A 15,027-nucleotide genomic window follows, 5' to 3' on the forward strand; every position below is an offset into this window, starting at 1 on the left:
TTTATGAAATCATAACACAACCGAGGGGATGTTACAACACCATAACACCCCCCCTCTCTACGCGCCTGGTCAGCGGTAAGCCAGTCTTGTTAAGTAAAGTCTAAAGACTTGCTCGTTGAAAGTAACGAAATTACTTACTCAAAGGAACGGCGAGGGAATATGCAATTTTTATTTTTAAAATAAAAAGGTTGCTCCCCCCCCCCCGACGTTTTTTCAAATTTAGTTGAGATTTTATAACAAAAAAAAACTGTTTTAAAGAAAAACGTCAAAGCTGTTTCTTAAACGAGGTTACTTTTCGTTTAACTTTTACCTTAACGGGTTATTTTTGGTTTATTTTTATTATACAGATAAGACGATTATTTTGTAAATAGAGTAATAATATGTAGTTAATAATAATAATACAGAAAAACTCAATTGTATGCTATTTCCAAGATAGTCTAAAACCGAAGGAATGTTCGTTCCCAGTATTTGAATTGAAAAAAAAATAGTAAGGGAACGCAGAAAAGTATGAAAATGAAATTTATCTAATGAAATTTAAAAATATATTAAACAATTTAAATGTCATTCAAAAATGTACAGTCAACTCTAACCAAAATATGTTTATGTATATATTCTAATCAATACATAAGAAATGTAGATTACAATTATTATACGAAACGTACAGATATAATGTTTTAAAAAGAAGAAAATATAATTATAGTGACTGGACATATTTTGTCGCCGTTTTGTTAGTAGTTACAAGTTGAACCAAAAGTAGCTAAAACTATTCATAAGAAAACAGCAAATTTGGCAAAATAACACTTAAAAATATTACACTGTACTTTAAAAATGGTCTCTAATGCTCACACATTTATTTCAAAGCAGAGAAGGAATTTCATAAGCTTAAAAGCTACAAAACCAAAAATACGACACTCATTTACTTTTCAAACATTTGCAATTTTGTAGTTTCTTTTTTAATACATTTTTGTTAAGGTTATTTTACAATATTATGAAATAACTAATTATTTTCCTTGATTAGTATTTTCCAGCGCCCTATATCAGCGCTTAAAACTTAAATGGGATGTATTGAATAATTGTTTAAACAAAAATAATTTGCTGATAATCTTGACTGGTCAATAACCAGATTTAAATAATTCTTTCTTAATTAATTAAAGTTTTGTGAAGTTCCCGCAAGTCTGTGGCCTTTGGATACTTAGCACACAAAAGGTTGAAGAAGGAAGATGGAAGATTTGTAAATAAAGTTAATACTTTCAATCAAAAATAGGTATTATATGTATTACAATATAAGCATTAATTTGATACACAGATAACGAAAATGAGTGTTTGTTGCAGGTATGACACAATACACAGCCAGAACACATCTAAATTGCTGTGGTGAAACGGCTGGTATTTACGCAAAATGCCCATCCGGTTCGAGTGGAAGGAGTCCTTCGGATCCCCGCCTCGGTGACCTTTTCTCAGTTGTGCAAGCGTTAATCCGGGTTGTTGGAGAATGGCCAAGCTGTCTTCTGCTAAGTGCTGAACACACTAATGCTCACACATTTATTTCAAAGCAGAGAAGGAATTTCATAAGCTTAAAGTTTTCGCCTCGCAGCTCTTACATAAGCACATTTCATTTCCAAGACCAAAGAAGTCTTCACCATAAAATACGGTGATTTCCTCGCCGATTTGGATTTTTCTGACGGTTCGTACACAGGCACCATCTTTTGCTACAGAATATATCACACAATTGCTCTCACAATCGTGGTTAATATATGAGGCAGGGCCCAACCAAAGTTGTGAACGCTTAAGCTTTGAGCTGTAAACGGTAGAAAAAGACGAAACTAAGAACGACTCTACTATCGAACACAACTGCCCATAGAGTTCTTTGATGATGGTGCCGTAATGAATATTTTTTCTTGCTATGACCACTGCTCTCACACCTTGATTTCCGATATACCGGTCACAGTGCGTGAACACTACCGGTGAGGTAAGTGTTAGCGCTGCGGCATAACGCATGGGTACTTACCCCAGAAGTCGAAGTTCCAGAGTACCACCCAAAGCCTAGAAGTGTTGAGGCAGGCTTCTAGCGCCAACGACGGAGTTGGTAAAATGACTGCAGGGCTAGGTTTCACCCAAGACCTACCCACCGGTGAAAAGACCGCGAAAGTGACTGGAAATGGCAAGGATTACGATGCGGATAAGAATAATGTAACAATAATCCCCCACAGGAGGAGTACGAGCGCTTCAGACTAGGTGGTGGGCTATGACCTGGTGACGACTCCCCAGAAAAATGTGGAGCTGGAAGTCGAGTTAAATACTACTAGCGACAAGGTGAATAAAAAAGAAGCCTGGCATCAGAAGGCCCAAATACTGGAGAAAGAAGATAAATTATGGTATGACCTAAATAAGAACATCAGAATACGTTTTTCATCTTACGACATTTTGATACGCGTCGTCGCTCGTATGCTCCGGTTTGCGACAGGCTGTCGTCGTAATTATGTTGGGCCAACTCACGTACTTAGTCGCACCGAATTGGACGCCGCCCGTCGCGTAGTCATCATGGCCTCCCAGCGTTCAACATTGGGTGCACTACGTCGCGAGTTAGAGCGAGGAAATCACATAACTTCCAGACCAGTCGCTCGGCTGAGTCCATTCATAGACCCGGACGGCCTCATCCGTGTTGGTGGACGTCTGCGTCACTCCGCGTTACCGTACGACAGCAAACATCCTATTTTTAATAATCCGGGTTGTTGGAGAATGGCCAAGCTGTCTTCTGATAAGTGCTGAACATTGTCGGATAGATAATTTATACAATTTATGTGTTTGTTTGTGCGTTTTTATAATCTTTCAGTTGTACAAAGTATATGATTTGCATAAATAAATTGGCTTTTACAATTTATAATTTGGATTTTACAATTTATGACGTTGTTTACATTTGGTTACATACAAAGTATAGAATAACTCCTTTAGGTCGTATACATATTAATATTCAAGGAGAAATCGGTCATGACGTAAACTTGGCTGGACTTAGTAATCCATTACAGTTTAAATTGTAGGTCGAGAGGAAAGATAGTGTTTAGTATCAGTTTTATGTGTGCGCATTGCTCTACTACACTCCACCCCGTCTGTCCTAAATTTTAAACTTAAAAAGTAGTTGTCCAAAACTGGATATCGAACAGTCAAATTTGTTAGGAAAATATTCTTAATGAAGTATATACGTTACTATTTAAGTCTTAAAAGTTACAAATTTCAATTATTTTAAGAGATAACCAGTGTCTTATCTGCGATGTATCGCCTTGTATATGATATGTGAGAATAAACAGAAAAAACAATATTGACAGAACTATGTTGACCGGGATTATTATTGATAAATCACCAGCAACGCACTAGAGCTCGTTAATAACTGTATCATTATTTTTTTTTTATAGTGGAAAATCGCGTGTGGTAAAATCCATTCAAGGTCTATGTTATGTATTTTTAAAACATTGTACGAATATTTAATACTAGTGTTCCAAAAATAAAAGGTGTTGAACTTGTACAAAATAAACCGAGCTAAGACGCCAGAGAGACGTTTATCAGTTTTTACTTTGTTTTTTTTTGTTGTTTGTATTATAAAGTTTATTAATTTACTACACAAAAGAATAGAAAAGCATCCAAAAAAAACTGGACTTTTAAGTTCTCATTTGGCATGGCAGATAAACCTACTAAGTTTACCGACTTAAGCGACATATTAGCAGGCCGACCTTAGTAGTATATTTAATATATTATAGGTATGCAATGCATACATGCTTAGGGCAAGAGTGGGACAAATTGTCAAAGTCCTATTTCCAGTTTTAGGCAATGATAGTTTTACCCAGATGGTTTATCTATTCAGTTTTTTAGGCGTTTTTTTTTTTTTTTGGTGTTTTATCGCAGGACCTACTAGTATAACCGTACCTAGCAGTTATCGATTTAGCAACAAACCAAAAATAATACCTCAAAGGGCGGTGTGTCGATCCAACTCTCACTGGCCCGGCGAGCCATTAAAGCAGGGCTGAACAGCAGGTTTTCATCCTCTTCGTCGTCGTCCGACAGGAACCAAGACATGACGCCGGTCGATTCGAACGCACACACACACACACACACACACACACACACGCAGCTGGGAAGGATTAATTATTAAGGATTGATTTATCAAGAACAAGCACAAGTACAAGAAAAAAAGAAAGAAAATTCCGATTGTAAACCACTAACACAGTGTTCGCGAGCGTTTGATTGTGTGTGCACACAATATTGTTCGCCCGAGACGGCGGTTATCAAAGAAATAAGATGTTAGAACGACCGACGTTCATATACCATGCCAAACGGCAGAAATATTATTCACATGGACAATATCCAAGTTTAATTTTAAATGTTTCCATTCTGCGGAATCGTGCAAAACCGCCGTCTCACGGCCGACACGCGCCAACAGGTGGTTAGTTATTATTATTTTTACAATCAAGCGCCCGTTTAGCCGATACCGTCGTTATGTCTCATTAGCCCCATGTTGGATTTGAATCTCCAAAAAATCCGTCCTTATGTATTTATAACCGCCGTGCCTATCCGGTCCGTACCGGGCGACGGTCCAAAAGGCGGAAGGAACAGTTGGGGTAACGTTTTTTTGCCCTCCCCTGTCGGCCGTCCTCTTGTTTTGTGAATGATAAATACAACTTCGGGCTTGACGACTTAAATGTGTTATTATGGTTAAACGGAAATTTGAAAACTGTATAACATGAGACTACTTAGCAGCAGAAAAACCACACATCGTTAACAGCTATACAATAATTTGGTTACATTTCCAGTTTTTCAAAATTCAAATAATTCAACGTTCGAGCTAAAAATCGAATAAAACGACTTTACAAACGGCCCTTCTGCTATTTGTGTGACGCTAATACCAATTATTATATAATAGTAAGATAACAATATGTAATTTAAAACAAATAATATTAGTCAAATTAAAATGCTCATGTCGTATACAGCCGAAGAAAGCGGAGACCAATATAAAAAAAATACATTGTAAAATACCATATAATAATTATAAATTTGTTTTTTAACCGGTTTTACCTTTCTTATTTGTTTTACTTGAAATTATATATAAACTTGGACGTTAAAAATTGTAAATTTTTAATCTAAAGCTTCTTGTTTATATTCTTTGTTCTTAAGTATTACAAATTCCAAAATGTGTTTGTTATAGAAATACAAACAATTCATACAATTGCATATTTTATTATAATGTGTGTGGCCAGAGCAATATAATACTAGTATTAGTACTAAATATTTTGTGATAAAAAAATACCCTTAACTTTTTAAATATACTTACTCTAATTGTTGGTTTAACAATCAACATTGTGATTTATGATGTATTTTTTTTTTAAATATTTTCATTCAAGATAATTTTATAAATAAATTAAGATACCGTAAATTAGTCAATCTTTCACAGACCAAAACTAATGGGAATAAAAAACTGGCATTGAAATCGGCTTTAAAGGTTTTGATTGCTTGTCACACAACCATCCAATAGTTATTATATTTTACAATAATACAATTTTAAATGTAGTAAAATAGTGACACATTTTCAATTATGAGCATTAAAGAAATTCTGATTGATATTATTTTAAATTCAATTTAAATTGGTAAATTTGTAAAACTATGAAAACTTTTTCAAGGTTTTATAATAAACGTCCAACCTTTTAGGAAAAACTGTAATTTCCAATTTGACAAATTCTTCTTAACATATACAGGGTGATCCAACTAACGTAAGACACTCATTTTCTCGGAAAATATGAATATTTTGAAAAAACATTTTTTCCTATTCTTTTAGGTATATGTTTTACTACATTTTTCAATGCATCGAAAATTTTTATTTTCATCCCTTATACGATAAAAAGGGTCTAAGTTCACGTTTTCAAATGGCAACATATGTTTTTAATTCCATAAATTTGTATGCAAAAAATTTAAAAATATGTTATCGTTTGAATTATTAATTTTTATCCATCTAGTCGTTAGCTATGACTTTGTAAAGATATTACATTTTCTCTTAAATATTGTTATATTTCTTTGGTTTTCCAAAGACCGGGAGTCAATAAAATACTTATTTATGATCGCATTGTCCGATAGATGAGTACACAGATAACCAAACACAATAAAATGTTTTGTTTGACCAGCGTTTCATATTTATAGATTACCGACTTTTCTAACACACCGTCATGACAGGTAGGTTGACAGACCTATATTGACAGCAGCTAACGAATGGCTATTTAACCACAACAATCAAAAACCGTGGTACAAGTAGGTTGATAACTGCTGCTATGATGATAATACAAAATATTATTATCATTAGTTATCATATTTTTCTACTATCTATGTTCTACATTCAGCAAGTAACAGCACAGTACAACAGATCATTATTATGCTATTTGAAAATTATAATTTTTAGTTTTTATAGGTAGTAAACAATAGCTTTAAAATTTGGCTTACAATCTCATAAGTGCATACATTAAATGGACACGCGTCGCGAAGCGTTACTATTATTTGTTTAGTTATGTTCAATTTATTCAAAATATGTTCTGTGCTCAAATAATTGTTTTAAACAATTTACACTAAATAAGGAATTTTGGATTTAATTTGCTTACTATTTTAATTCTACAGTAAATATTTAAAATGTTGCTTATTTTACATTTATAACTAACTTTTTTTTATTATATAAACAACTTTATTAATAAAAAATAATGCAATAAAGTGGACTGTGTTTAAATGATTAAGTTGTCTAAAGACTAGATTTTTGTAAACAGTGTATTAGGAACCTACAACAAAATCATAGTTAAGTTTGAAATTGTATTAATTATCAACTTAATTTAAGTCGGTAGTTCCAAACTGTGATTCAAAGTACTTTTACTTTTTTTCTGTTTTCCCCATCCTGTTGGCAAAAAAGATTTGATTTTTCTGTAACGGTAAATTTTTCAACATCATTGATATTTCATTTTTTTTTAAGTCAAGTTATTTCTTATTAAGATCCCGTTAATAAAAATATGGATCAATAGTTTGTGACTCAATTACACAAAATCACACAGTGATACTCAAACTTCAGAAATAAAGTTAGGGTTTGTGTCACGCAAACATTAAATTATCAGAACTTGTCTTTTTTATTTTATTAATAACTATTAAATTAAATAGTTTATAAGTTCTTATCTTTTTATTAGTACTTGCTACTTGCTAATTATTATTATAACTTATAAGGTGTATAATGTTATAATAATAGTGATTCTAAAGCCTTTATAATAAAATATGTCTGTTTCAAAAATTTCAAATTGAAAAGTTAATTCTTTTACAGTTGAATCTGCTTATTTTGATTTTATGTATAATCAGTATTTTCTTATTTTTATTATTTTCTTCACTATTTAATATCTAGAAAATTAAAAGCTTAATAGATTTTAGTTGTTTAAAAAGAAAACCATTATTTGATATTTCCTTGTTTACTATACAAATTAAAGTATTGACATTATTAAACTATTATAACGGGTACGTTTTACTAAGATTATGTAAAAGTGGCAATATTAAATCAAAAATAGCCTTAGCTAAATTGTAGTATCTAAATTTAACAATTATTCTGTAATAAAACACATTTTTAAGGATTTAAATTTTATGGAATTTGTACGCGACAAGTTTGTCTGATTTTATACACATACACACATGTATACTATATTTATGTATGAATACAAATAATTATAAAATCAATTATACTAACTTATAATGCATAGTTGTTAAAAATAAAATTTGATTACCTTTAATGATGCAAATAATGGTTAAAAGAATATTTGCTGTAATGCGTATGCGACAATTTTCCTACTTTAAAGAGTTAAAAACAATTTTTATTAATTTTTACTGTGTAGTTTACAAAATTTGAACATTGATAACACATAGTCAAACAATTGTGTTGATAAATTTCAACGACAAATATATAGTATAGTATAACATTTAAAGAACAATAATAATCTTTTGTCTGATAATATAAGTATTTAACTAATAAAATATTCATAAACTAATTATTAATACAACAATAAATTTAAAAATTGCAAATGTTACTATTTTGAAAATATTCAATCAAAAATATTAAACAAAAACAATATCTATACATTTGAAATTGTTCAACTTCTATAATACTGATTTAAATTTTTTTCTTTTAACAATCGTTGGTAATTAAACAAATCTAACAAAATCAAAATTCAATAAATAAAATTAACTATAAGAATTATCTTAGGCAAGTTCAAAAAAATAATTTACTTGATTTACTGAATTCATTAAATACAAATTAATAGAATTACTACTTTTTTAAAGAGAGAATTATTGTATATTAATAAATTTGATATAAAATTTAACTTTGATAGCCAAATACCTGTGTCAGTTATAGCTAAAACTTTATGATAAAATATTATAGTATATTATGTATATATTGTCAGACACACAATATATGGGTTATATCATTGTAAGAAATAACTAAACTGAAAGCAGACATTTGAACTACCTTAGATAAGTTTAATCAAATAAAAATAATATACTTACATATTATTATAAATATTGGTATAATCAAGAAGCGATTCCTTGTATGTAGTAGTATGAAATTCATACATTAATTACTGATATTTTTAAAAATAAATGAAACGGGTATATGAGTATTATCAACCCACATACACAAATACATGCATTAATAATTATTTTAAGTTAACACAACACACTTTTCATTCAAATTGCTTAGTGTTGATATTATACATTCACGTGAAAAAATGTCACATTAGAAATAAATGTTTTATACTTATAATTTACACCTTGATATATAATTGTAAGGTCTTGGGTCCGATTGGAAAGACATTTCCATAGCAATTGATATGTCATACTCAAAACCAATTTTACATGATAACATTGGTTTTTAAAAGATGAAATATTTTCAGTAAAAAAGCATTCAACCTAAATTAAAAAAGCTAATTGAAATCGTATTGAATTAAATTACCCATTAAACTCTAATAAACTTACCTATTAAATTGATGCTTTATATTTATAATTTACACCTTGATATAAAATTGTAAGGTCTTCAGTCTTGGGTCCAATTGAAAAGACATTTCCATAGTAATTGGTATAGCCTATTCTCAACGCCATAGATATTTCTGACATGATAACATTGATTTTTAAATGATAAAAGATTTTCGGAAAAAAGCATTCAACCTAAAATAAAAAAGCTAATTGAATACGTTGTATTAAATTATCTATTAAACTTTAATACACTTACCTATTAAATTAATGGTGTGTCCAAGAATGTAACGTCAAAATAAAGTCGAGAGCAAATATTATCAATTGATATATTTAAAAAATTATAAAATAACGAGTTATGACATAACTACAATAAGCATGCTATCATATTTACTATAAAGTAAAATGTAAATTTACTAACATTTTTTAATTACGTTTGCAATTTCTCATTTCACTAATGGAAAACGTGTGAACTTCGAAGTCGAAATTTGTTAGCGATGAGGTTATGTACAAATAATAAATATAATGCGATTTTGTACAAATAATAAAATATATTATGGGTACTGGTCACTCGATTATTCCGTGGTAACTGATGCATAGTTTAGATACTAGATTGTTATCCGAGATAACCAGCTAATGACTAGCTCCAGCTAGATTAGGTTAAAGTGTAAAGTCCGTTATCCGTAACAGTCTACCTTTCGTCTAATAATGTATGGTTATTTATTATATCTGATTATGATACGGAATGCGTTAACATCAAATTATTATTATATTTGATGTGATGACCGTCGTAATAAAACTACTTGTCTTTGTCGAATCGAATGAAATTATTAAGAAATATAGACAAAAATTCAAATCTTTACAAAGTCATAAACAGCGAACAAATGGATGAAAATTAAAAATTCAAACGCTAACATTTTTTTAGATTTTTTGTCTTTATATTTATGGAATTTAAAACATATGTTCCCATTTGAAAAAACGAGGTTCGTACTTATTTAACGTATAAGGGTTGAAGATAAAATTTTTCTAAATATTGAAAAATGTAGCTAAATATGTACCTAAAATTTTAGGAAAAAAAAAATTCGCAAAATATTCATACTTTCAGAGAAAATGAGTGTCTTACGTTAGTTGGATCACCCTGTATACAAAAAATACTATTTCAATATTTATGTTTTTTAATATTGGGTTTTTTTTCTGAATTTCGAATAGTTTAAAGTAAATTAGAACAATTTATTAAAGTGGAAATTAATTTTTTTTAAACTTTAAAGGTAAAATAAAAGCATTAAATAAAACTTAATAAGAAGTGATTTACAACAGTAAAGATTTATTTTTTTTTGTTGCTTCACACATGGTTTCAAGTGCATTAAAATGTCAATATTGACTCCAATCAGTAACATGGATAAAAGTAGCCTTACCTAGGTATTAAATAACGTGAAAACAAATAAGTAAATAATTATTTTTGCCTCTTCCCATGACTCATCATTATTGTACCGATGCAAAGTTTATAACTTAGATATCGTTCCCAAAAGGTAATTTACAAAGCCAAAAATCGGTAAAGATCAACATCTTAAAAATCCAAATCGTGAAAAACCCCATTTACACATTTTTCAACTCTTAAAAGTATAAAACTGATAATTTTTTTTATGCCCAATAAATTTTTTTTCTGTACACCTTTAGTAAACTTACAAGGTACACGACACATTATTTTAAATTATAAACACTATTGCTTATTGGGAATCATTAGAAAGTTTATTTTAAAATATTATTTTCGAAAACATACTCAATATAATAAATAATAATGTTGTTTTTACAAAAAATGTATATTCACAGTATACAAATGATAAACTTAAAATTATAAAAACACAATGGTTATATAATTTTGTAAGCAACGTAGTACATAAAAAAAAAACATGTAATTAAAAAACCGTTTACCAATTATTATTGGTTAACTCTACAAACATAAATACAAGTGACAACTACTTTGTTTAAAATTATTTATTGTGGTTTCCCCTCCCTTAGTTATTACTATACGTGACATTGTGCATTGTACTGATGGTGCGTTTTATATTGAACAAAAAAAAAACCGGAAAAAGCTAAATGTATATCTAATGTACAAATAAGATAAAATAAACAAAATGCAATAGGGTTTTGGACTGAAAGTTTGCCGTTGTACGACTCAAACTGCAGGCGAATTTCGATTTTTCGCAGTTTCGCGTTCGTGAGTTTTAATGTGCGTTTTAAGATAAGCCTTGTATACAAACCCTTTTTGACATATGGCACATTCGTACGGTTTCTGGCCGGCGGTGTGCATCTTCTGGTGTCTCAGCATGTTGGTGCTGAAACTGAAGCGCGTGTTGCACCACTTGCACGAGAATTGTTTCTCCTTGCTGTGCGCCAGCTCGTGCATCGTCAAGTTGGACTTGCTGGCAAATGCTTTTTGGCACACGGAACACTTGTGCGGCTTCTCGCCCGTGTGCACGCGGATGTGCATCGTCAGGTGCATGTTCTGGGCGAACTTTCTGTCGCAGATTTTGCACTGGTATGGTCTGTGGCCGGTGTGCACCGCGCGGTGTCTGATCAGATTGGACAGACACGTGAACATTTTCTTGCACACCTCGCAGCCGTACGTTTTCTCGGGGTTGTGGGCTTTCTCGTGCGCTCTCAAATTGGACCTATGCGAGAACCCCTTGCCGCACGTGCCGCACGTGTACGGCCTTTCTTTCGTGTGGATGCGGCAGTGCACCTGCAGGTGCATTTTCTGGGCAAACGATTTCTCGCAGTCGGCGCACTTGTACGCCCGCTCGCCGGTGTGCAATTTCCGGTGGCTCATCAGATTGGAAGCGGCGGTGAAACGTTTGTTGCACACCTCGCACTCGTACGGTCTTTCGTTCGTGTGACCGCGCACGTGTACGGTCAGCGAGGCGTTTTCGGCGAAACTGCTCGAGCAATACTCGCACGCGTACGGCTATTCTCCGGTGTGCAGTCTGTGGTGTTTGGTGCAGTTCGAAGAGCAAGTGAAACCCTTGCCGCACACCGGGCACTTGTACGGCCTCTCGCCCGTGTGACTTCGCGTGTGCACCGTCAGAGAGACCTTCTGCGTGAACCCTTTGGCGCATACGTCGCACTTGAAGGGTTTCTCTCCGGTGTGCGCTTTCCGATGCCGGATCAGGTTCGACGAGCAGGTGAAGCATTTGGAACACACGTCGCACCTGAAAGGTTTTTCGCCCATGTGCGAGCGTTCGTGCACTTTCAGCTCGATTTTCTGATTGAATTGTTTAGCACAAACGTCGCACACGAACGGCTTGACGCCGGTGTGCATGCGCTCGTGCACTTTGAGACAAGACCGCTGAATAAACCCCTTCGAGCACACGGCACAAGAATAGGGTTTTTCGCCGGTGTGGATCTTTTCATGTGTTGGTTGACGTTGGACACGCTTTTAAAACATTTAACGCACCACATACATTTGTAGTATTTCTTACCGTGTCCGAAAAACGTCAGTAGCCAGCCTACCTTTGGTCGGCGACATTTTTTCCTCTTGTTTAAATAACGTTTAGGAGTGTGTTTGTTTGACAAGTGATCAGTGATTTTGTCTCGGCTGGTATATACTTCACCGCACGTACAGCATAGAAATAGACGTTTTTCATTCGCAATATTTTCCAGCGTTTTGTCGCTTTCTTCCCGTTTCTTTGACATCAGAATGCCATTTTTTTCTTCATCCCGTAGAATTTCGCTTATTCTAAAAAAAAAATTAGTATTATTACTATCGGTTAACTTATAAAAAAAAAAAAATTAAAAAATAAGGTATTCTTTTGCATCTTGCAAATGAGTTTCGGTCAGACAACTTTCCTCTGCCCTCACAAATTGTTGGCCCCATTTGTTTATTCAATTTTTTCTTTCATACTCATTCCTCACGCTGTCTTTATACTATTCCTCATTGCCTAATCATCCCGTCCATTCGAAAAACAAAACTAAGTATAAAAGGATAATATTTTCTATTTGTAATCAACCCTCAACACCTTTTAAAAATCAATCAAACATTATTTTAACAAACATCGGTTTTACTAAAAAAATCTACTTACTTTTTTAAATGTACACGAGGCCTGGTTTGGACATCCACGGTGGGACATTTTTTTAAGTGACAGGCAATTTGTTTTTTAGTAGTGAATGGCTTATGACAGTTGTTGCAAGTGTATGTACGTGTGTTCAGACATGTTGTCTCCTCAGGAATTTTCATTGGTCCTATTTCCAACAATATATATCCTTCTTCTTCATTTTCTTTTTCTCCTTCTTTTATTATATTTTCTACCGGTAAAATAGAGCTTGTTCTAAAAAGAAAACCCCATATTATAATCAGTTGAATTTTTGACAGAATCTTAAACAAGGTTATACATTTTATTTGAAAAATACCGAATTAGCCTAATTTTAAGTAATTTACATCGACAATATATGTAGAACGGTGAAACAATACAACAATTTCATAAATAAATCTCCAGTTTACTTGAAAAACAGAACAATTTATATTTTTCCAGCAGTATTACGAATTAAAGAAAGCGAAAACATTTTATTGCTCGTTAAGCATACCTATTTTGTTTAAATAAACTGTAGTTAGGTTTTATGTTAATATATTCCTAACTCAAATCCGTGCATACAAAGTGTGATATTTTTTTTAAAGTACCTATTACCTAAAGTCTAAAAGTAAGGGCGGGAGAGGAAGTGCGGTTAAGTAATACAAGCAGATAAAAAATATTACTACTCACCACATTTTCCTCTCATCCTAAACTAGAAACATAAATAACTTTAAGAATATGTATCCAAAACTAGTTATCGACCAGCCAAATTTGTCAGTATTTTATTCTTAATTTAAAAAGTCAATAAAATATTTTCGCTACCAATTAAGATTCAAAAGTTGATATAAATATAACTAATTCGTCAAAAGTTGAGATAACTTTGTATAAAAACACTACATAATAAAAATTCTATAACTGATATTAAACCCTATGAGATATTGAGTGGGATGAGGATCACTTTAAAAATGTCACCCTGTATAAATATATGTATACAGGGTATATATATTTGTTTGAAAGTGTTTTCTAACTTTTCAAAATGTTTAGCAGTCCATTATATCCTCATATATAATTTAAAAAAAAAAAACAGTTTTTCATACAACTTAGTTGATACCTATTGTTTAATATGTATTGCAGTTATAACGATTAGTCAAGATATTGCTACAGTACTCTAAAAGACAGATAACCTGATCTGTCTACTTAACATGCATACTTATCAATGTCTTAAATATAATTAAATAAATTGAATATAAATTCTACTGCTGTCAAATTTGAACACAAAATTTGTAAAAAGGTCATACTATCTAAAATTACTTATTAAATATTTATGTTTAGTTTAAAATGGGGGGGAAGAATTTTAAACCTAGTAGACACCTTAATCTGTTTCAGACATACACAATATGAAAACCATCCAACTGTAGGGTAATATCTTATTGTTTAATATTTGCTTCTGTTAGCCAACAACTGCTATAAACTTAATAGACTAAGACATGTTCGGTGATGTGTGAATATCAATAAAGAGTTTTACTCAAAAAATGATCTTACCTATCGGTGTTTTCTTCAATATTTGTACGTTCAACGTTAATGTGAGATTCTGGCAGCTATGTGTAAGTTCTTTCTTCACAATGTTTTCTGTCGGTTGTACGTCCAGCACATTTTCGTGATTTACTATCTCTATTAGGCTCTCAAAGTAAACATTATCGTCTATCTCATCCACTTCAATTTTAACATTCCTCGTTTCGGCTACGTCAATGTTCTCCATGTTGTTCTTTCTGTTAAATAAAAATAAAAAAACAGTTCAGTTTGGTCCGGACAGGTAAAATTTGATACGAGGGAGATTGAGATTTCCCTCGGTCTCCAAGAATCCACCATAAGAGTGATAAAATAGAAAATTCGCCCGTTCCCCCACAAAATAATAAAAAGGCCCAAAAAATGTTTACGT

General features: G+C 32.1%; 1 protein-coding gene across 1 annotated transcript; it reads right to left on the minus strand.

Annotated features, from left to right (window-relative positions):
* Positions 1 to 11,197: 11,197 nt before the first annotated feature.
* Positions 11,198 to 14,847, minus strand: LOC126839792 (zinc finger protein ZFP2-like). Its single transcript, XM_050575202.1, has 5 exons — positions 14,631 to 14,847; positions 13,101 to 13,323; positions 12,532 to 12,757; positions 12,231 to 12,454; positions 11,198 to 11,957 (listed from the first exon to the last, which is right to left on the minus strand). The coding sequence occupies exons 1-5, from the start codon at positions 14,845 to 14,847 to the stop codon at positions 11,198 to 11,200; spliced, it is 1,650 nt and encodes a 549-aa protein (XP_050431159.1).
* Between the last annotated feature and the right edge of the window lie 180 nt (positions 14,848 to 15,027).

This window comes from Adelges cooleyi, unplaced genomic scaffold (assembly GCF_023614345.1).
Source record: "Adelges cooleyi isolate 19-005CV unplaced genomic scaffold, UGA_ACOO_1.1 ACOO_flye_CR_arks_rails_tigmint_CR_PRNA_307, whole genome shotgun sequence".
Lineage (NCBI taxonomy): Eukaryota > Metazoa > Arthropoda > Insecta > Hemiptera > Adelgidae > Adelges > Adelges cooleyi.

What these genes read in the sequence shown, in the direction of transcription:
- LOC126839792 (XM_050575202.1), bottom strand. Translation starts at nt 14,847, where the DNA reads ATGGAGAACATTGACGTAGCCGAAACGAGGAATGTTAAAATTGAAGTG. An exon ending in AAAAATGTCGCCGACCAAAG is followed by an intron (nt 12,455 to 12,531) that starts GTAGGCTGGCTA and finishes ATGTTTTAAAAG; the next exon opens with CGTGTCCAACGTCAACCAAC. An exon ending in ATGGGCGAAAAACCTTTCAG is followed by an intron (nt 11,958 to 12,230) that starts GTGCGACGTGTG and finishes TTGCTCGAGCAG; the next exon opens with TTTCGCCGAAAACGCCTCGC.